Genomic DNA, 22,035 nt, shown 5'->3' with positions numbered 1-22,035 from the left:
CAAAAATGTGTCTGTTTATAATCATTTAAAAGAATGTGTCTGTTTACAATAAATTACAAAAATGTGTCTGTTTATAATAATTTACAATAATGTGTCCGTTTATAATAATTTGTAAAAATGTATCTGTTTATAATAATTTACAAAAATGTATCTGTTTATAATAATTTACAAAAATGTGTCCGTTTATAATAATTTACAAAAATGCATCCGTTTATAATAAGTTACAAAAATGTCTGTGTTTATCATAATTTACAAAAATATGTAAGTTAATAATAATTTACATTTGTATCTGTTTACATTAATTTACAAAAATTTGTGTGTTTATAATAATTTACAAAAATGTATCTGTTTATAATAGTTTACAAAAATGTGACTGTTCATAATAATTTACAAAAATGTATCTGTTTATTATAATTTACACGAATGTATCTGTTTACAAGAATTTACAAAACATGTGTATGTTTACAATAATTTACAAAAATGTATCTATTTATAATAATTTACAAAAATGTGTCTGTTTATAATAATTTACAAATATGTATCTGTTTATAATAATGTACAAATATGTATCTGTTTATAATAATTTGCAAAAATGTATCTGTTTATAATAATTTACAAATATGTGTCTGTTTATATTAATTTAAAAAATGAGTCTGTTTATAATAATTTACATAAATGTGTCTGTTTAATTTACAAAAATGTGTCTGTTTATAATAATTTACAAAAATGTGTCTGTTTATAATAGGTTACAAAAATGTGTCTGTTTATAATAATGTACAAAAATATGTCTGTTTATAATAATGTACAAAAATGTGTCTGTTTATAATAATGTACAAAAATGTGTCTGTTTATAATAATTTAAAAAAATTTGTCTGTTAATAATAATGTGCAAAAATGTATCTGTTTATAATAATTTACAAAAATGTGTCTGTTTATAATAAGTTACAAAAATGTATCTGTTTATAATAATTTACAAATATATGTCTGTTTATAATAAGTTACAAAAATGTGTCTGCTTATAATAATTTACAAAAATTTCATCTGTTTATAATAATTTACAAAAATGTGTCCGTTTATAATAATTTACAAAAATGTGTCTGTTCATAAAAATTTACAAAAATGTGACTGTATATACTAATTTACAAAAATGTGTCTGTTTATAATAATTTACAAAAATGTGTCTGTTTATAATAATTTACAAAAATATATCTGTTTATAATAATTTACAAAAATGTTTCTGTGGATAATAATTTACAAAAATGTGTCTGGATATAATAATTTACAAAAATGTTACAGGTTTTTATAAGTTACAAAAATGTGTCTGGTTTTAATAAGTTACAAAAATTTATCTGTTTATAATAATTTACAAAAATGTGTGTGTTTATAATAATGTACAAAAATGTGTCTGTTTGTTATAATTTACAAAGATGTAACGGTTTCTAATAAGTTACAAAAATGTGTCTGTTTATAATAATTTACAAATATCTTTCTGTTTATAATAATTTACAAAAATTACTCTGTGTATCATAACTTACCAAAAATGTGCCAGTTTATGATAATTTACATTTGAAATGAATCTGTTTTTAATAATTTACAAAAATGTGTCTGTTTATAATAATGAACAAAAATTTATCTGTTTATAATAATTTACAAAAATGTGTGTGTTTATAATAATTTACAAAAATGTGTCAGTTTATAATAATTTACAACAATGCTTCTGTTTATAATAATTTACAAAAATGTGTCTGTTCAAAAAAAAATTTACAAAAATGTATCTGTTTATAATAAATTACAAAAATGTGTCTGTTTATAATAATGTACAAAAATGTGTCTGTTTATAATAATTTACAAAAATGTGTCTGTTCATAAAAATTTACAAAAATGTGACTGTTTATAATAATTTACAAAAATGTATTTGTAATAATGATGTACAAAAATGTGTCTGTTTATAATAATTTACAGCCATTTATCTGTTTATAATAAGTTAGAAAAAATTTGTCTGCTTATAATAATTTACAAAATTTTGTCTGTTTATAATAATTTGAAATATTGTCTGTGTTTATAATAATTTACAAAAATATATCTGTTTATAATAAACTACAAAATGTGTGCGTTTATAATAAGTAAAAAATTGTTTCTCTTTATAATAAGTTACAAAAATGTCTCTGTTTATCATAATTTTCAAAAATGTGTCAGTTAATAATAATTTACATTTGTATCTGTTTATAATAATTAACAAAAATGTGTCTGTTTATAATAATTTACAAAAATGTGTCTGTTTACAATAATTTACAAAAATGTGTCTGTTTATAATAATTTACAATAATGTGTCCGTTTATAATAATTTGCAAAAATGTATCTGTTTATAATAATTTACAAAAATGTATCTGTTTATAATAATTTACAAAAATGTGTCCGTTTATAATAATTGACAAAAATGCATCCGTTTATAATAAGTTACAAAAATGTCTGTGTTTATCATAATTTACAAAAATATGTAAGTTAATAATAATTTACATTTGTATCTGTTTACATTAATTAACAAAAATTTGTGTGTTTATAATAATTTACAAAAATGTATCTGTTTATAATAGTTTACAAAAATGTGACTGTTCATAATAATTTACAAAAATGTATCTGTTTATAATAATTTACACGAATGTATCTGTTTACAAGAATTTACAAAACATGTGTATGTTTACAATAATTTACAAAAATGTATCTATTTATAATAATTTACAAATATGTGTCTGTTTATATTAATTTAAAAAATGAGTCTGTTTATAATAATTTACATAAATGTGTCTGTTTAATTTCCAAAAATGTGTCTGTTTATAATAATTTACAAAAATGTTTCCGTTTATAATAGGTTACAAAAATGTGTCTGTTTATAATAATGTACAAAAATATGTCTGTTTATAATAATGTACAAAAATGTGTCTGTTCATAAAAATTTACAAAAATGTGACTGTTTATAATAATTTACAAAAATGTATTTGTTAATAATGATGTACAAAAATGTGTCTGTTTATAATAATTTACAAAAATGTGTCCGTTTATAATAGGTTACAAAAATGTCTCTGTTTATAATAATGTACAAAAATATGTCTGTTTATAATAATGTACAAAAATGTGTCTGTTTATAATAATGTACAAAAATGTGTCTGTTTATAATAATTTAAAAAAATTTGTCTGTTAATAATAATGTGCAAAAATGTATCTGTTTATAATAATTTACAAAAATGTATCTGTTTATAATAAGTTACAAAAATGTATCTGTTTATAATAATTTACAAATATATGTCTGTTTATAATAAGTTACAAAAATGTGTCTGCTTATAATAATTTACAAAAATTTCATCTGTTTATAATAATTTACAAAAATGTGTCCGTTTATAATAATTTGCAAAAACGTATCTGTTTATGATAATTTACAAAAATGCGTCTGTTTATAATAATTTACAAAAATGTGTCTGTTTATAATAATTTACAAAAATGTGTCTGTTCATAAAAATTTACAAAAATGTGACTGTTTATAATAATTTACAAAAATGTATTTGTTAATAATGATGTACAAAAATGTGTCTGTTTATAATAATTTACAGCCATTTATCTGTTTATAATAAGTTAGAAAAAATTTGTCTGCTTATAATAATTTACAACATTTTGTCTGTTTATAATAATTTGAAATATTGTCTGTGTTTATAATAATTTACAAAAATATATCTGTTTATAATAAACTACAAAAATGTGTCTCTTTATAATAAGTTACAAAAATGTCTCTGTTTATCATAATTTACAAAAATGTGTCAGTTAATAATAATTTACATTTGTATCTGTTTATAATAATTAACAAAAATGTGTCTGTTTATAATAATTTACAAAAATGTGTCTGTTTACAATAATTTACAAAAATGTGTCTGTGTATAATAATTTACAATAATGTGTCCGTTTATAATAATTTTAAAAAATGTATCTGTTTATAATAATTTACAAAAATGTATCTGTTTATGATAAGTTACAAAAATGCGTCTGTTTATAATAATTTACAAAAATGTGTCTGTTCATAAAAATTTACAAAAATGTGACTGTATATACTAATTTACAAAAATGTGTCTGTTTATAATAATTTACAAAAATGTGTCTGTTTATAATAATTTACAAAAATATATCTGTTTATAATAATTTACAAAAATGTTTCTGTGGATAATAATTTACAAAAATGTGTCTGGATATAATAATTTACAAAAATGTTACAGGTTTTTATAAGTTACAAAAATGTGTCTGGTTTTAATAAGTTACAAAAATTTATCTGTTTATAATAATTTACAAAAATGTGTGTGTTTATAATAATTTACAAATATCTTTCTGTTTATAATAATTTACAAAAATTACTCTGAGTATCATAACTTACCAAAAATGTGCCAGTTTATGATAATTTACATTTGAAATGAATCTGTTTTTAATAATTTACAAAAATGTGTCTGTTTATAATAATGAACAAAAATTTATCTGTTTATAATAATTTACAAAAATGTGTGTGTTTATAATAATTTACAAATATGTGTCTGTTTATAATAATTTACAACAATGCTTCTGTTTATAATAATTTACAAAAATGTGTCTGTTCAAAAAAAAATTTACAAAAATGTATCTGTTTATAATAAATTACAAAAATGAGTCTGTTTATAATAATGTACAAAAATGTGTCTGTTTATAATAATTTACAAACATGTATCTGTTTATTACAAAAATGTGTCTGTTTATAATAATTTGCAAAAATATATGTGTTTATAATAATTTACACACATATATCTCTTTATTATAATTTACAAAAATGTGTCCGTTTATAATAAGTAAAAAACTTGTGTCTGTTTATAATAATTTACAAAAAATGTGTCCGTTAATAATAATTTACAAAAATGTGTCTGTTTATAATAATTTACAAAAATGTGTCGTTATACAATAATTTACAAAAATGTGTCTGCATATAATAATTTACAAAAATGTGACTGCATATAATAATTTACAAAAATGTGACTGTTTATAATAATTTACAAAAATGTGTCTGTTTATAATAAGTTAAAAAAATTTGTCTGTTTATAATAATGTACAAAAATGTATCGGTGTGTAATAATTTACAAAAATGTGTCTGTTTACAATAATTTACAAAAATGTATCTGTTTTTAATAATTTACAAAAATGTGACTTTCTATAATAATTTACAAAAATGTATCTGTTTATAATATTTTTCACACATGTATCTGTTTATAATAAGTTACAAAAATGTATCTGTTTATAATAATTTACAAATATGTGTCTGTTTATAATAATTTACAAAAATGTGTCCGTTTATAATAAGTTTAAAAATTGTGTCTGTTTATAATAATTTACAAAAATGTATCTGTTGATAATAATTTACAAAAATGTATCTGTTTATAATACTTTTAAAAAATGTGTCTGTTTATAATAATTTACAAAAATGTATCCGTGTATAATTATTTACTAAAATGTATCTGTTTATAATAATTTACAAAAATGTGTCTGTTTATAATAATTTACAAAAATGTATCATTTTATAATAACTTACAAAAATGTGCCTGTTAATATTAATTTACAAAAATGTAACTGTTTATAATAAGTTACAAAAAATGTATCTGTTTATAATAATTTACAAAAATGTATCTGTTTATGAGTTACAAAAATGTGACTGTTCATAATAATGAACAAAAATGTGTCTGTTTATAATCATTTACAAAAATGTGTCCGTATATAACAATGTACAAAAATCTGTCCGTTTCTGATAAGTTACACAAATTTATCTGTTGGAAAATTTTAATTTACAAAAATGTATCTGTTTTTAATAATTTACAAAAATGTGTATGTTTATAATAATTTACAAAAATGTATCCGAATATAATAATTTACAAAAATGTGTCTGTTTATAATAATTTACAAAAATGTATATGTTTATAATAAGTTACAAAAATGTGCCCATTTATGATAAGTTACAAAAATGTATCGGTCAATATTAATTTGAAAAATGTGTCTGTTTATTATAATTTACAAAAATGTATCTATTTATAATAAGTTAAAAAAATTTGTCTGTTTTTAATAAGTTACAAAAATATATCTGTTTATAATAATGTATCAATATTTGTCCGTTTATAATCAAAAATGTATCTGTTTATAATAATGTACAAAAATGTATCTCTTCATAATAATTTGCAAAAATGTATCTGTTTATAAGTTACAAAAATTTATCTGTTCGTAATAATGTACAAAAATGTGTCTTTTTATAATAATTTACAAAAATGTATCCGTTTATAATAAGTTACAAAAATGTATATGTTTATAATAAGTTCCAAAAAATGTGTCTGTTTATAATAATTTACAAAAATGTGTCTGTTTATAATAATTTACAAAAATGTGTCTGTTTATAATAATTTACAAAAATGTGTCTGTTTATAATAATGTAAAAAATCGTTTCTGTTTATAATAATTTACAAAAATGTTTCTGTTCATAATAATTTACAAATATTTGTCTGTATATAATAATTTACAAAAATGTATCTGTTTATAATAAGTTACAAAAATGTGTCTGTTTATACGTTACAAACATTTTGTTAATAATAATGTACAAAAATGTATCTGTTTGTAATAATTTACAGACATGTGTCAGTTGATAATAATTTATGAAAATGTATCTGTTTATAATAATTTACAAAAATGTATCCGTTCCTTATAAGTTACAAAAATGTATCTGTTCATTATAATTCTCAAATATGTATCTGTTTATAATAAGTTAGAAAAATGTGTCCGTTTAAATGAGTTAAAATTTTTTTGTCTGTTTATAATAGTTTACAAAAATGTATCTGTTTATAATAAGTTACAAAAATGTGTCCGTTTATAATAAGTCAAGAAATTGTGTCTGTGTATAATAATTTACAAATATGTTTCCGTTTATAATAATTTACAAAGATTTATCTGTTTATAATAATTTACAAAAATTTATCTGTTTATAATAATTTACAAAAATGTGTCTGTTTATTATAATGAACAAAAATGTATCTGTTTATAATAATTTACAAAAATGTTTCCGTTTATAATAATGAACAAAAATGTATCTGTTTATAATAATTTACAAAAATGTATCTGTTTATAATTATTTACAAATATGTGTCTGTTTATAATAATTTGCAAAAATGTATCTGTTTATAATAATTTACAAAAATGTGTCTGTTTATAATAATGTACAAAACTTATCTTTATAATAATGTACAAAAATTTATCTGTTTATAATAATTTACAAAAAGGCATCTGTTTATAATAATTTACAATAATGTGTCTGTTTATAATAATTTACAAAAGGCATCCGTTTACAAAAATGTATCTGGTGATAATAAGTTACAAAAAATTATCTGTTCATAATAATGTACAAAAATTTATCTGTTTATAATAAGTTACAAAAAATGTAACTGTTTATAATAAGTTACAAAAAATATAACTGTTTATAATAATTTACAAAAATGTATCTGTATATAATAATTTACAATAATGTATCTGTATATAATAATTTACAAAAAAATATCTGTTTATAATAAGTTACAAAAATGTGTCTGTTTATAAGTTACAAACATTTATGTTAATAATAATGCATAAAAATGTATCTGTTTGTAATAATTTACAAAAATGTGTCTGTTTATAATAGTTTACAAAAATGTATCTGTTTATAATAATTTACAAAAATGTATCTGTTTATAATAATTTACAAAAATGTATCTGTTTATAATAAGTTACAAAAAATGTAACTGTTTATAATAAGTTACAAAAATGTATCTGTTTATAATAATTTACAAAACTGGATCTGTTTATAATAATTTACAAAAATGTATCTGTTTATAATAATTTACAAAAATGTGTCTGTTTATAATAATGTACAAAAATGTATCTCTTTATAATAATTTTCAAAAATGTATCCGTTTATAATAAGTTAGAAAAACGTATCAGTAGATAATAATTTACAAAAATGTGTCCGTTTATAATAATTTGCAAAAATGTAACTGTTTATAATAATGTACAAAAATGTGTCTGTTTATAATAATTTACAAAAATGTGTCCGTTTATAATAAATGAAAAATTGTTGTCTGTTTATAATAATTATAAAAATGTGTCTGTTTATAATAAATTACAAAAATGTGTCGGTTTATTATAATTTACAAAAATGTTTCTGTTTATAATAATTTACAAAAATGTGTCTGTTTATAATAATTTACAAAAATATATCAGTTTAAAATAAGTTACTGAAATTTATCTGTTTATAATAATGTACAAAAATGTATCTGTTTGTAATAATTTACAAACATGTGTCAGTTCATAATAATTCATAAAAATGTATCTGTTTATAATAATTTACAAAAATGTGTCTGTTTATAATAAGTTACAAAAATGTATCCGTTCATTATAATTCTCAATTATGTATCTGTTTATAATAAGTTTCAAAAATGTGTCCGTTTAAATGAGTTAAAAAATTGTGTCTGTTTATAATAATTTACAAAAATGCATCTGTTTATAATAAGTTACAAAAATGTGTCCGTTTACAATAAGTCAAAAAATTGTGTCTGTGTATAATAATTTACAAATATGTTTCCGTTTATAATAATTTACAAAAATTTATCTGTTTATAATAATTTACAAAAATTTATCTGTTTATAATAATTTACAAAAATGTTTCTGTTTATAATCATTTACAAAAATGTGTCTGTTTATAATCAATTACAAAAATGTGTCTGTTTATAATAATTTACAAAAATGTATCTGTTTATAATAATGTACAAAAATGTATCTGTTTATAATAATGTACAAAAAGGTGTCTGTTTATAATAATCTACAAAAATGTATCTGTTTATAATAATTTACAAAAATTTATCTGTTTATAATAAGTTACAAAAAATGTATCCGTTTATAATAAGTTACAAAAATGTATCTGTTTATAATAATTTACAAAAATGAATCTGTTTTTAATAATTTACAAAAATGTATCTGTTTATAATAATTTACAAAAATGTGTCTGTTTATAATTATGTACAAAAATGTGTCTGTTTATAATAATTTACAAAAATGTGTCTGTTTATAACAATTTACAAAAATATATCTGCTTATAATAAGTTACAAAAATGTGTCTGCTTGTAATAATTTACAAAATAGTTTAATATGCATTATTGAAACTTAACTGTTAGCATGTGTCATTCATTTCATTTTGTATTTGTTTAGTTTTTGGATAAAATAAATTAAATATTAGAAATTATAATTTTAAGCCCTCTCCAAAAAAAAAGAAATTCAACAGGGAGAATACAACATGAAATCTATGTTTTTATTATATTTTTTATTTTTTACACATTAGTTTTACAGCGTAGTAATACTAATGTGAATAAGTGTAAAATAAAGGTAAAAAGAAGTAAATATCATTGAATGTATCAAGACACAGCAATGTAGTACTATTAGAATTTGGTTATCTTTTTAACCAGTGAAGTAAAGAATGCACATACACACATGGTAACTTGTGACCTAAAACTTTTGAAAAAGAAGTTGATTTGTTTGAAATATTGTAATTTGCAATTGGCAGAATAATTCATGTAAATTTATAGAATGCACAGTGGATCCCAGTAAATGTAGGACAAATTATTTTCAGTTTAATTTTATTAAATTGTTTTTAATTTAAAAAACGTCTCATTCACATAGATTTTTCTTTGCTCTCGTTTTTTATTTAATTCTATACATTTAATTTATACTATATTTAGGGAAAATCTAACTCACCAATTTGAGATTCTGCAACTAAAGTATTTTTTCGATCACAAAGGGGTGAAAATGGCAGGCCTAATTCTTGCTCTCTGTCTCCCTGGAATGAAAATAAAAACAGAAAAGAAATAATAAAATCGTAACATTAGAAATGCCACAAGTTTTATGTATTCTTCATTGTTCTTCCGAGTAAATTTCCCCACTCTCACCGTATAATTGTTTGCGCTTTTACTCTTCATAGCTTTTCAACATGCACATATCATTGAATGTATCAAGACACAGCAATGTAGTACTATTAGAATTTGTTTATCTTTTAAACCAGTGAAGTAAAGAAGTTCATTCACATACATCATATCATCATTTTAATTCTTATGTATTACTTGAAATCATTGAAATGAAATTGATTAGAAAAAAAGGAGACAAAAGCGTTCATAATGGCTGAAAGTTTGAAATAGACTTGATTATCAATTCTATACAAAGGAAACAATGAAAGTTTCATGGAATATAAATGATTCAACTACGAAGGATGGTTTTAAAATAACTTTTTATTACAAGTAGAAAAAAAGAGTGAAAGTGATACCTGTCTGAAGAATTCTTCAAGAAGCAAATCTGTCCATCTTTTATGCAAACTCCATTCTTTTGCAGGATGACTGATGTCAGCACAGTGCAAGATAAGTGACAACGCTTTCGATTTTTCGATGCTAAATAGAAGAAAAACATGCATGAGAATTGCCAGCAAAATCAGGCTTCCATGACAACAAAGCATTTTTCGAGTGTCATAAACTCAGAGAATCTTGGTCCATTTTTCAAATGCCTTTTTTCGTCTTAGATTCTACTAGATTGAATATGTTGCGCTTTGTGTGTGCATTAACATACAGCATAACGAAATGCACTTTTGACCTTTGTGACCTTTATTTTCAACTTCGCCCGATCATCATCATTTTAATTCTTATGTATTACTTGAAATCATTGAAATGAAATTGATTAGAAAAAAAGGAGACAAAAATTTTATTTCTCTTATTCTCTCTCTCAATAAGAAAACAAAACTAATCGATATTATTTACTCTTAGTGAGTAAATAATAATAATAATAATAATAATAATAATAATAATAATAATAATAATAAGAAGAAGAAGAAGAAGAAGAAGAAGAAGAAGAAGAAGTGCCATCAGTTGAGACAAAACTTTCTCTTCCGATGTTTTGTTTTAATAATAAATTATTATTATTAAAACAAAACATCGGAAGAGAAAGTTTTGTTTCAACTGATGGCACTTCTTCTTCTTCTTCTTCTTCTTCTTCTTCTTATTATTATTATTATTATTATTATTATTATTATTTGGGACTATTTGAACTAATACGGAAGACAAGAAAAGCGTTCATTTTTCCGGAGAGGCTTTCGTATGTAAAGGATTTGTTTATTTTATTTACTCGTAAAAATGTGTAAATTTGTGGTTTGTCATCGTCGTCGTCGCTGTGGAAAAATGCATTACTTTATTTGGGACTGTTTGAACGAATACGAGAGACAAGAGAAGCGTCTTTTTTTTTTGTTTCTTTTGATAGGGTTTTCGTATGTAAAGGATTTGTTTGTTTTTTTACTCGTAAAAATGTGTAAATTTGTGCCGTGTCATCGTCGTCATTGCAGTGGAAAAATACATGACATTTGGTGGGACTGTTTGAACTAATACGAAAGACAAGAAAAGCGTTTTTCCGAAGAGTTTTTTTTTATGTAAAGGATTTGTTTATTTACTCGTAGAGGTGTGTAAATTTGTGCCTTGTCACAGTCGGTAGCGCCGTGGAAAAATGCATGGCTTTTGTCGGGATTTCATTGTTTGAATTAATACGAAGGGAAGGAAAAAGGAAAAAGAGGAGAAAAAAATTTAAAAATATTCCACTCCTCTATTGGTTTTTACTATAGTTGCTATTATTATTATTATTATTATTATTATTATTAGTAAGCAGTAGTAGTAGTAGTAGTAGTAGTAGTAGTAGTGGTGGTATGTTTTTATTATTGTTGTAGCTGTTGTTGTAGGTGTTGTTTTTGCTACCATTGTTACTGTTGTCATTATTATTACTACCAATATTAGTGTTACTATTATCATTGTACATTTTATTTCTATTGCTGTTGGTGGTGGTAATGGTAATAGTGGTGGTGGTGGAGGAGAAAGGTCGAGAGGGGATTTTTAACTTTGGTGGGGAACCCTCCTAAAGTCGATGTCTCGATAAAAATATCGGTGGTGGTGTAACCTAAAATTCACTAACCCAATTTATGGGAGAATGTCAAATCAAAATATTCAAAATAACGACCCGAATGAGGCTGGAACATCTTGCGATGGTCTCACGTATAGTAGGTATCTGTGAGACTAGAAAAGGCTCCCACAATGAGCCTTTTTTAGTCTCACACATGTCCCACTGGCCAACAGGGTGGGTCCTGTCGTCATTATACAGCTGTTCGAATTCTGAGGATGTGACTGGATATAGGGGGAGTGAGAATTGCAAGAGAGAGTCCTAACACACAAAGGGATTTGGAACAGGAAATGTCAACAAACCATAGATGGATGAGGAAAGAAGAGTACCGTGGGAATGCTTTGTAAGAAGTGGAAGTACCAAATCTGGTGGATATATCCGAAAAGTGAAGGAAGAATGGGAATCGAGAGGAGGAGGAGGAGCTAGCAGTGTCGTGAGTTTAGTATCCCAGTTAAAACAAATTAAAAATAACAACCTATTTTCAGTGATTGCAAAAGAAGAGATTGAACGGATGGTTAGGAATGAAATGAATAAGGGAAGTAAAATTGATGAAACTATCTCTGATGAAAGAACTGAGGGAGTGGAAGTGCAGAAGGGAAATGTAAGCGATGACGGGAGGAGGAATGGAATCCTATGGTTAGGGGAAGTGATGAGAAAGTTTGAAGGATCTAAGGCAGATGAGATCATTGACTCTGAGACAATGGAACCAGTGAAAGGAGCAGATGTATGGAGAAGTGAAGATGAAGTTCGAACTTTGACTTCTGTAGAAAAAGAAGTACTTCAGAAGTTAAGAGAGGTTCTTCTTAGAGACGAGATTATAGAGATTCCAAGTATGAAGAATAGTGATAGGCGGAAGGTGAAAAGCGAGGTAAAAATAGTTCAAGGAGTAATTCACAACATCGTAAGAAAGAACATATCAATTACGGAACTTAACAGGCTTCTGTATGCAGCGCCATACGTTATTGCGAATCGTCTTGGCTTAATACAGACGAAAAAGAGAGAAATGAAGGATAGAAGGCCATACTGGCAGAGGCGGCTTGAAGAAAGTATTAAACGGTGTCAGAAAGACATTGGTAGAATCAAAGAAATAAGAAAAGGAGTTAAACTAGGACAGAAAGCTAAGGACAAGATTAAAAGGAGGTATCGATTGTTGGAAAAGGGAACGATAAACGTTCTAACAATGTTGAAAGAGAAGATCCACACTGGTGGTATGAAAATTTGAAACTTAGTTGGAAAAAGTGTTGCGTTTCGGCAGAACAACCTTTTCCGGAACAATCAGTCTCAGCTGTATAAACAATTAAATGGTAGTAAACAGGCGGGAAATAACAACACTCCAAGTGCAAAAGATGCAAGGAAGTTCTAGAGCAGGATTTGGTCTGTTGAAGGGCGATATAATAAGAAGACTAGCTGGTTGGGAGAGGTCAGAGAAAGGTTATCAGGAATTCAGCAGATGAAGAATGTTGAGATAACCATCAATGACGTTAAGGCTGGCATACGAAGGATGACAAACTGGAAGGCACCTGGTCCAGATGGAGTGATGGGCTTCTGGTTTAAACAGTTTCCATACCTTTATCAACATATAGCTGCTGCCCTGCAAAGGGTCGTAGAGTGGCAGATGTCCTGATTAGCTTGTAAAGGGAAGAAAAACAATAATTAGGAAAGATCCTGCAAAGGGAACAGATGCCAATAATTATAGACCAATTACATGTTTGCCATTGATGTGGAAACTGTTGGCTGGAATCTTTGCAGAGAAAATTTATGAACATCTTCAGAGTAATGGTGTTTTTCCTGATGAACAGAAGGGGTGTCGGACAGGCTCGAAAGGTACTAAAAAGTAAGTACTAATTGATAAAGCATTAATGCAGGATTCAAAGAAGAAGAGGAATCTGAGTGTAGCATGGAAAGGCTTATGAGATGGTTCCCTATTCATGAATACGTGAAACACTATTGATGATGAAGGTTGCTGAGAATGCAGTAGGGCTTTTGGAGACAAGTGTGGCTCAATAGAAAACGGTGCTGACAGCAAATAGAGAGGAAATGGGGCAGGTTGGCATTAAACATGGAATATTCTGAGGAGATTCGTTATCTCCACTTCTTTTTGTAATGATAATGATGCCACTGAGCATCCTCTTGAAGAGAGAAAAACTGGGGTATAACTTTGACAGACACCTCAACCATCTACTGCTTATGGATGATTTGAAAATATTCGGGAGAAATGAAAAGGAAATGGAGAGACTGGTAGAACTTGTGTGGACATACTCAGAAGACATTGGGATGGAGTTTGGGATTAGTAAATGTGCGGTGCTGGTGATGAAAAGAGGAGTAAAGGTTCAGTCGAATGAAATAGTGCTGCCAAATGGAGAAATCATGAAAGAAATAGAAGATACAGGATATAAGTATTTGGAAGTGCTGGAGGGTGTAGGCATCATGAACAGAGAAATGAAGGAGAAAGTTAGGAAGGAGTATCTTAGTGAAACTAATTACAAAGTCGAAACTATATGGAGGAAATCTATTGAAAGCCGTAAATGCATGGGCAGTCAGTATTTTGAGATACAGTGCAGGAATTTATGAATGGTCTGACAAGGATTTGCATGCCATGGATATCAAAACAAGAAAAGTTTTAGCAATGTTTGGTATATTTCACATTCGAAGTAACATAGCAATGCTGTATCACAAGAGAAAAGATGGTGGGAGAGGATTGAAAAGTGTAAAAGCTTGTGTTAGAACTGAGGAGATGTCGTTGAAGGAGCATGTGGTTAGAAATGAGGAGTGGATGCTTAATTTGTGGCCAATGATATAGAGGTATGTGAGAGAAAGGCTGATTACGTGAAATGTATGGATAGAGAAAGCGCAGAGAAACTGGCTAGGAAGAAAATGCATGGAAGGTTCTTCCAGGATATAGCAGAAGTGGCTGATGAAAGATCATGGCAATGGCTTAGAGCTGGGTATCTGGCTAAGAGTACTGAAGCTTTTGTTTGTGCAGCACAAGAGCAGGCATTAGGAACACGATTGTTCAAAAAGTGGTTCTAGGAGAGGAAGTTGCTGCAGAGTGTGCTGGAAAATGGTTTCAGGAGATGCCTGATGAAGTGAGAACAAGTGAGGATGGCAAGGTAGAGGTATGGTGGGATAAAAGTGTCATAACGACCAAGCAATTGGAACATAATCGTTCGGATTTGGTCGTCATTGACAAGGTCTCAAAAAACTGGCAGATTGTAGACTTCTCAGTACCCTGGGACAGGAATCGGAGAGAGAAGGAGAATGAGAAGTGGAGCAATTATGCTCCATTGATCTTGGAGATAAGGCATATACATGGGGTTAAAACACAAATAATCCCGGTCGTAGTTGGTACACTAGGAGTAGTATCAAGTCGTCTGGAAGGATAATTGAAAAAACTACAAATCCCCAATGTTTTAGGCAGCCTTCAGACCTCTGCAATTGTAGGTACCACCAACATCCTTAGGAAAACCCTTGATCTTTGAAGCTCCTGGTTTGAAGCCGGGATTGAGGAAAATACTCTGGAAATGAATTCCATCCCTTTCCAGAGAGATATTGATAAACGAAATCAGAATTATTATTATTATTATAGTAGAATGATCGAGGAGAGAAAGCACTAGTCAGACCTCCGTTATATGAGTGCAAAGAAAACTGGGACCTTGGGAATGCTTTTTGCCACCCAAATTCCAGTGAAGACCAATGGCAGCTACCAACAAGAAATCAATGGTAAGCAGCTGTTACGATAATGTAAATTCATCTACAAAGGTAGATGAAAGAGGTGGAGAGTACTGGAAATCTGGGGAGACTTGTTGTCCCTCAGATTCCAGAGAACACCACAAGTTCAGGCTTCAGAGAACGCCACAAAACAAACTTTAATGATGGCCTGTTTGACTACTCCTAGTGAGTAAATAATAATAATAATAATAATAATAAGAAGAAGAAGAAGAAGAAGAAGAAGAAGAAAGCCCACAACAGAATCCCACAAGCATGAATAATTGAATGCACAAGATATCTGACAAGATTATTAATTTTATTCAGAAAGCAATGGAAACATGAAGACAACAGCTGACAGCTGGAGCACAACACCTGACTGAGATCAAAATACCAAGGAAATTCACAATCATCTGTTGATCATAGCCATTGTACTACTCACCTCCATACTTAGGAAATGTAATGCTGGATACAAGTTTACAGATAGAGAACAAAGAATAAGTCACCTCATGTATATGGATGACTCAAAGCTGTTTGCAAAAGGCAAAAAGGAACTAAAAAAGCTGATAAAAGCACTACTACTAAATGAAAAAGGGAGAACTAGAACTGTCCAACCAATGGGGGCGCTTGGCGAACATGTTACAAATACTTTGGTATTCTGGAAGCAGGCACCATCAAATCTACAGAAATGAAAGAGGGGATTGAAAAAGAGTACTTGAGAAGAACAAGGAAACTCATAGAAACAAAACTATACAGTTAAAATCTAGATAAAGCAATAAAGACTTGGGCAATATATCGCTAATAAAGTACTAACCCCAACAATTCATAGGTTGAACCAATGAAGAACTGGACATCTTGATCGGAAGATGAAGAAATTAATGACAATGCATTACACCCAAAAGATGATACTGACCGACTCTACATGAAAAGGAACGAAGGGGAAGAGGATTAATAAATGTAGAAGATTGTGTAGAAAGCACAAAAATAAAAAAGACTTGAAAAAGTACAATAAAACTATAATAATAATAATAATAATAACTAACGGGACCTGTGAAAATTCCACGGAGAATGCATTCATATGTAATATATTGATGTTGGCATTCTGTAGATGTTCAGTGTAAATGGAGGTGCTCTGATATTATTGTAGCTTTTTTGTTAAAACTGTAAAGGTATTTATCTAAGCTTGCATGAACGCCCGGCAAAACCCGGTCGTAAAGTACGCTTAAATATGATATTTTAATTCTTGCAGATTTCATATATATTATTATAGAGCTAATGTTTTATCGATTTTTATGTATTATAAAGTTGTGATTTCAAAAATAAAAAAATATATCCATATGGCTTGAGTACATTAGCTTGAATCGTAACTGAAATAAAAACTTATGAAAAAATATATGTATATATATATATATATATATATATATATATAACTTGAGTTACTTCAGCCATAATCAAAACTGAAACCAAAACTTATGAAGAATTCGTGATAAAATTATTTATAAAAAAAAATAGATGACTTAAGTGCCATCAGCTATAATCGAAACTGAAACCAAAACGTATGAAGAATTCTTGGTAAAATTATCTATGACAAGAAATGGAAGTACATAACAATTGAACGACCCGGATATAAGAGTGACACACAAAATAACACACGCTATCATATTAATATATTAGATTCATATTAATATATAGATAATAATAATAATGATAATAATAATAATAATTCTGATTTCGTTTATGAACGTCTCTCTGGAAAGAGATGGAATTCATTTCCAGAGGATTTCCCTTACTCCCAGCTTCAAACCAGGAGCTTCAAAGATCAAGGGTTTTCCTAAGGATGTTGGTGGTACCTATAATTGCAGAGGTTTAAAGGTCGCCTAAAACATCGGGGATTTTTAGTTTTTTCAATTATCCTTCCAGACGACTTGATACTACACCTAGTGTACCAACTACGACTGGGATTATTTGTGTTTTAACCCCGTGTATACGCCTTATCTCCAAGGCCAATGGAGCATAATTGCTCCACTTCTCATTCTCCTTCTCTCTCCGATTCCTGTTCCAGGGTACTGAAAAGTCTACAATCTGCCAGTTTTTTGAGACTTTGTCAATGACGACCAAATCCAGACGATTATGTTCCAACTGCTTGGTCGTTATGACACTTTTATCCCACCATACCTCTACCTTGCCATCCTCACTTGTTCTCACTTCATCAGGCATCTCCTGAAACCATTTTCCAGCACACTTAACTCCAACCCTCTTACACACCTCCAAATATATCCGGAGTCCCATGCGATCGTGTCTTTTGCGGTACTCTCTCTGCGCCAGTCCACTACATCCTGCTGCAAGGTGTGCAATTGACTCTGAGGTCTTACCACAAATCCAGCATTCTGCAGCAATTTCCTTTCCTAGAACCACTTTTTTGAACAATCGTGTTCCTAATGCCTGCTCTTGTGCTGCACAAACAAAAGCTTCAGTACTCTTAGTCAGATATCCAGCTCTAAGCTATTGCCATGATCTTTCATCAGCCACTTCTGCTATATCCTGGAAGAACCTTCCATGCATTTTCTTCCTAGCCAGTTTCTCTGCCCTTTCTCTATCCAAACGTTTCACATAATCAGCCTTTCTCTCACATACCTCTATATCATTGGCCACACCCTTAAGCAGCCACTCTTCACTTCTAACTACATGCTCCTTCAATGGCATCTCCTCGGTTCTGACACAATCTTTTACACTTTTCAATCCTCTCCCTCTCTTTCCTCTTGTGATACAGCATTGCTACGCTACTTCGAATGTGAAATATACCAAACATTGTTAAAATATTTCTTGTTTTGATATCCATGGCATGCAAATCCTTGTCAGACCATTCTAAAATTCCTGCACTGTATCTCAAAACACTGACTGCCCATGCATTTACTGCTTTCATTAGATTTCCTCCATACAGTTTCGACTTTGCAATTAGTTTCACTCTTCTAAGATACTCCTTCCTGACTTTTCCTTCATTTCTCTGTTCATGATGCCTACACTCTCCAGCGCTCCTATCTTGTATCTTCTATTTCTTTCATGATTTCTCCATTTGGCAGCACTATTTCATTCGACTGAACCTTTACTCCTCTTTTCATCACCAGCACCGCACATTTACTAATCCCAAACTCCATCCCAATGTCTTCTGAGTATGTCCACACAAGTTCTACCAGTCTCTCCATTTCGTTTTCATTTCTCCCGAATATTTTCAAATCATCCATAAGCAGTAGATGGTTGAGGTGTCTGTCAAAGTTATACCCCAGTTTTTCTCTCTTCAAGAGGATGCTCAGTGGCATCATTATCATTACAAAAAGAAGTGGAGATAACGAATCTCCTCAGAATATTCCATGTTTAATGCCAACCTGCCCCATTTCCTCTCTATTTGCTGTCAGCACCGTTTTCTATTGAGCCATACTTGTCTCCAAAAGCCCTACTGCATTCTCAGCAACCTTCATCATCAATAGTGTTTCACGTATTCATGAATAAGGAACCATCTGATAAGCCTTTCTGTAATCGCTCCATGCTACCCTCAAATTTCTCTTCTTCTTTGAATCCTGCATTATTGCTTTATCAATTAGTAGTTACTCTTTAGTACCTCTCGAGCCTGTCCGACACCCCTTTTGTTCATCAGGAAAAACACCATTACTCTGAAGATGTTCATAAATTTTCTCCGCAAATATTCCAATCAACAGTTTCCACATCAATGGCAGACATGTAATTGGTCTATAATTATTGGCATCTGTTCCTTTTGTAGGATATTTCCTGATCAGTGTTGTTCTTCCCTTCACAAGTCAATCAGTAATAATAATAATAATAATAATAATAATAATAATAATAATAATTTAATGACGCCCCTCCCCTCAATATCAAAAATAAATTAAACATGCTAATGTTGGCATTGACTGGCACCACACCAAATAGTCGAGGAGGGTTAAGAAAAATGGAAAGACTAAGAAGAGGGAGCACTAATTAGACCTCCGCTAGATTGATGGAAAGAGAACTCTAGAGGCCACCTAAATTCCAGTGAAGCCCAATGGTCATTGCTAGTGAGAAGTCAATGTTAAACAGCTATTGCGATAATGCAAATTTATTAGTAAAGGTTATTGAAAGAAATGGACAGTACTGGAAATCTGGGGAGGCTTAGTGTCTAAGGAACATCGCCGGTTGTTGTCAGTAATATCTGATGATGACTTATGTGAGAAAAATAAATAAATACAAAAAAAATAAAATAAATACAAAAAAGTAAATACAAAACATAAAATAAATACAAAAAAATTAAATAAATAAATAAAATAAAATAAATACAAAAAATTGAATAAATAAAATAAATACAAAAAATCAATAGAATAAATACAAAAAATAAAATAAATACAAAATAAATAAAATAAAAACAAAAAATAAATACAAAAAAATAAAATAAATAAATAAAATAAAACAAATACAAAAAATCAATAAAATAAACACAAAAAATAAAATAAAACAAAAAATAAATACAAAAAATTAAATAAATAAATACAATAAAATAAATACAAAAAAATAAAATAAATACAAAAAATAAATAAATACAAAAAAGTAAATAAATACAAAAAAAAAATAATTGTCATTATTATTTTTTTGGTACTTATGCACTTCTGTTACCTTGCTGAAATAATAATGTTATTATTTAGAAAGCCATTCTTAACATGCCAAGGGGAGAGTGTTTTGTAACTATTCTGTACAACAATTTAATAAAAAAAGATATCGTAAAACTTGAATTTAACTTGAAAAACAGTATGATAACACAAGTACATAAGAACCGATTTTTATTTTTAATTAATTCTCTTTTTAAAACTTATTGGAATTTATTGTTGTCAATTTGCGGTTTGTGATTCGTTTGCTATTTTCCTTAAAATAAATGCATTCTTCAATTTGAATTAATGTCTGTCCATGCATTCTTTGCTTTTTTGCAAAAAACAACAACAAAAAAAAACGGTAGACGCTGTTTTCTTTAGTAGACTTTTCAATTAGTCACACCAATAAAGTGTTGTCTAGCATCGAATATGTTAGCAAAAGAGATAGGCAATTCCATTCAAAACAAGTCGGGGATGACTAAAAAAAAATAAGGTGAATAACTGCAAGAATTACATGCGTAAACTTTGTCAACTGAATTCTGGTAAGAAAAAAAAGTCCCTTATTTCAGTTAGAGAAAGTGAACCTATCGCCATACTTTCCTCCAAACATATCAATTAAACTTATATTAAGTACAATATTTAATTTGTTTTTTTTAATGGAGAGTTGACAATGCATTATCGATGTGTTCTTGGCAGTTCCCGTAACTCTCATTACTCATAAACACGTTTAGAATGAGTGATTTTTCTGACAAAGGAAGAAGGCAAAACTGTATTCTAGCTCGGCAGCCCTTAGGAGTGAGCAATCGAGTGAGATGTGACATTTTCTGTTTCTATTTATATTCTTGTAGCCATATAAATAATAAGAATGCTGGCGGTAAACGTTTTAACTGAGCTGACGTTAACCGCCTGATAGGGACCCAAACCTTCAATTAATTACGAAGGAGGTTAATCTATCAGCAGATGCAAAGTACTGAGTCTGTTGTATTGCCATTTGGTGAATGGATTCTGGAATTCTATGATTCTATGAACAAAGCTTCTTTCTTAGAACTGCACGCCTGTGGAACTCTCTTCCGTTTGCCTGCTTTTCAGCTGACTACAATATGGCCATCTTCAAGTTCTTGATAAGCCGTTCCCCTTAAATAATCCAATTTACTAAATTTCCACTAACGATTTCTATGATATTGTCCCATTGACTATCGTACACTCATTAACCCTTATCCTTGAGTGGCTTCCGGGTTTTGATAAGTAGTGACTCCTATGTAAAAGAAAAAAAAATACAAGGAATGGTTTGTGTAATGTTTTCTTTCCCGGGTATTTTTATTGCGATACAATCTCAGAATTATTCAATTTTCGCCATAAAACGCTGTTGAACTTTGCCAGATGTCAACCTGGTATTTAAAACTGCTTTTTCTTAACATGAGGTATTTATTATCCTTAGAGACGTTGTCTCCAATCTGATTTACTGGAGACTTTCTAGCATCTATGACATTTGATCCATTATTATAATATTATAAGTACTATCACTGTTACTATGATTATTGCCAGTAATTTTTTTTGTTTTTTTTTATTTTTTTGTGCTTTTTTATAATTGCGAAAAAATTTCAAGTAAAACAAATGGTACCTACATTATTGTCATGTCGCAAATAGTAACATATCC

At 28.2% G+C, this 22,035-nt stretch overlaps 1 protein-coding gene across 13 annotated transcripts in view; it reads right to left on the bottom strand.

The window, feature by feature from the left end:
- Positions 1–22,035, bottom strand: part of LOC145254565 (dual specificity calcium/calmodulin-dependent 3',5'-cyclic nucleotide phosphodiesterase 1A-like) — a 1,571,136-nt gene that overhangs the window by 34,281 nt on the left and 1,514,820 nt on the right. For all 13 annotated transcript variants that reach the window (XM_080113160.1, XM_080113150.1, XM_080113152.1 and 10 more), the window contains 2 exons: positions 10,379–10,499; positions 9,817–9,898 (listed from right to left, as the gene is read on the bottom strand). In XM_080113160.1, the coding sequence (XP_079969286.1) occupies positions 9,817–9,898; positions 10,379–10,499 (203 nt within the window). The remainder of the gene's footprint in view (positions 1–9,816; positions 9,899–10,378; positions 10,500–22,035) is intronic.

The sequence above is a fragment of the Euprymna scolopes genome, chromosome 30 (assembly GCF_053919585.1).
Source record: "Euprymna scolopes isolate OS-2025 chromosome 30, ASM5391958v1, whole genome shotgun sequence".
Taxonomy (NCBI): domain Eukaryota; kingdom Metazoa; phylum Mollusca; class Cephalopoda; order Sepiida; family Sepiolidae; genus Euprymna; species Euprymna scolopes.
This window is presented reverse-complemented; position numbering and strand designations above follow the sequence as displayed.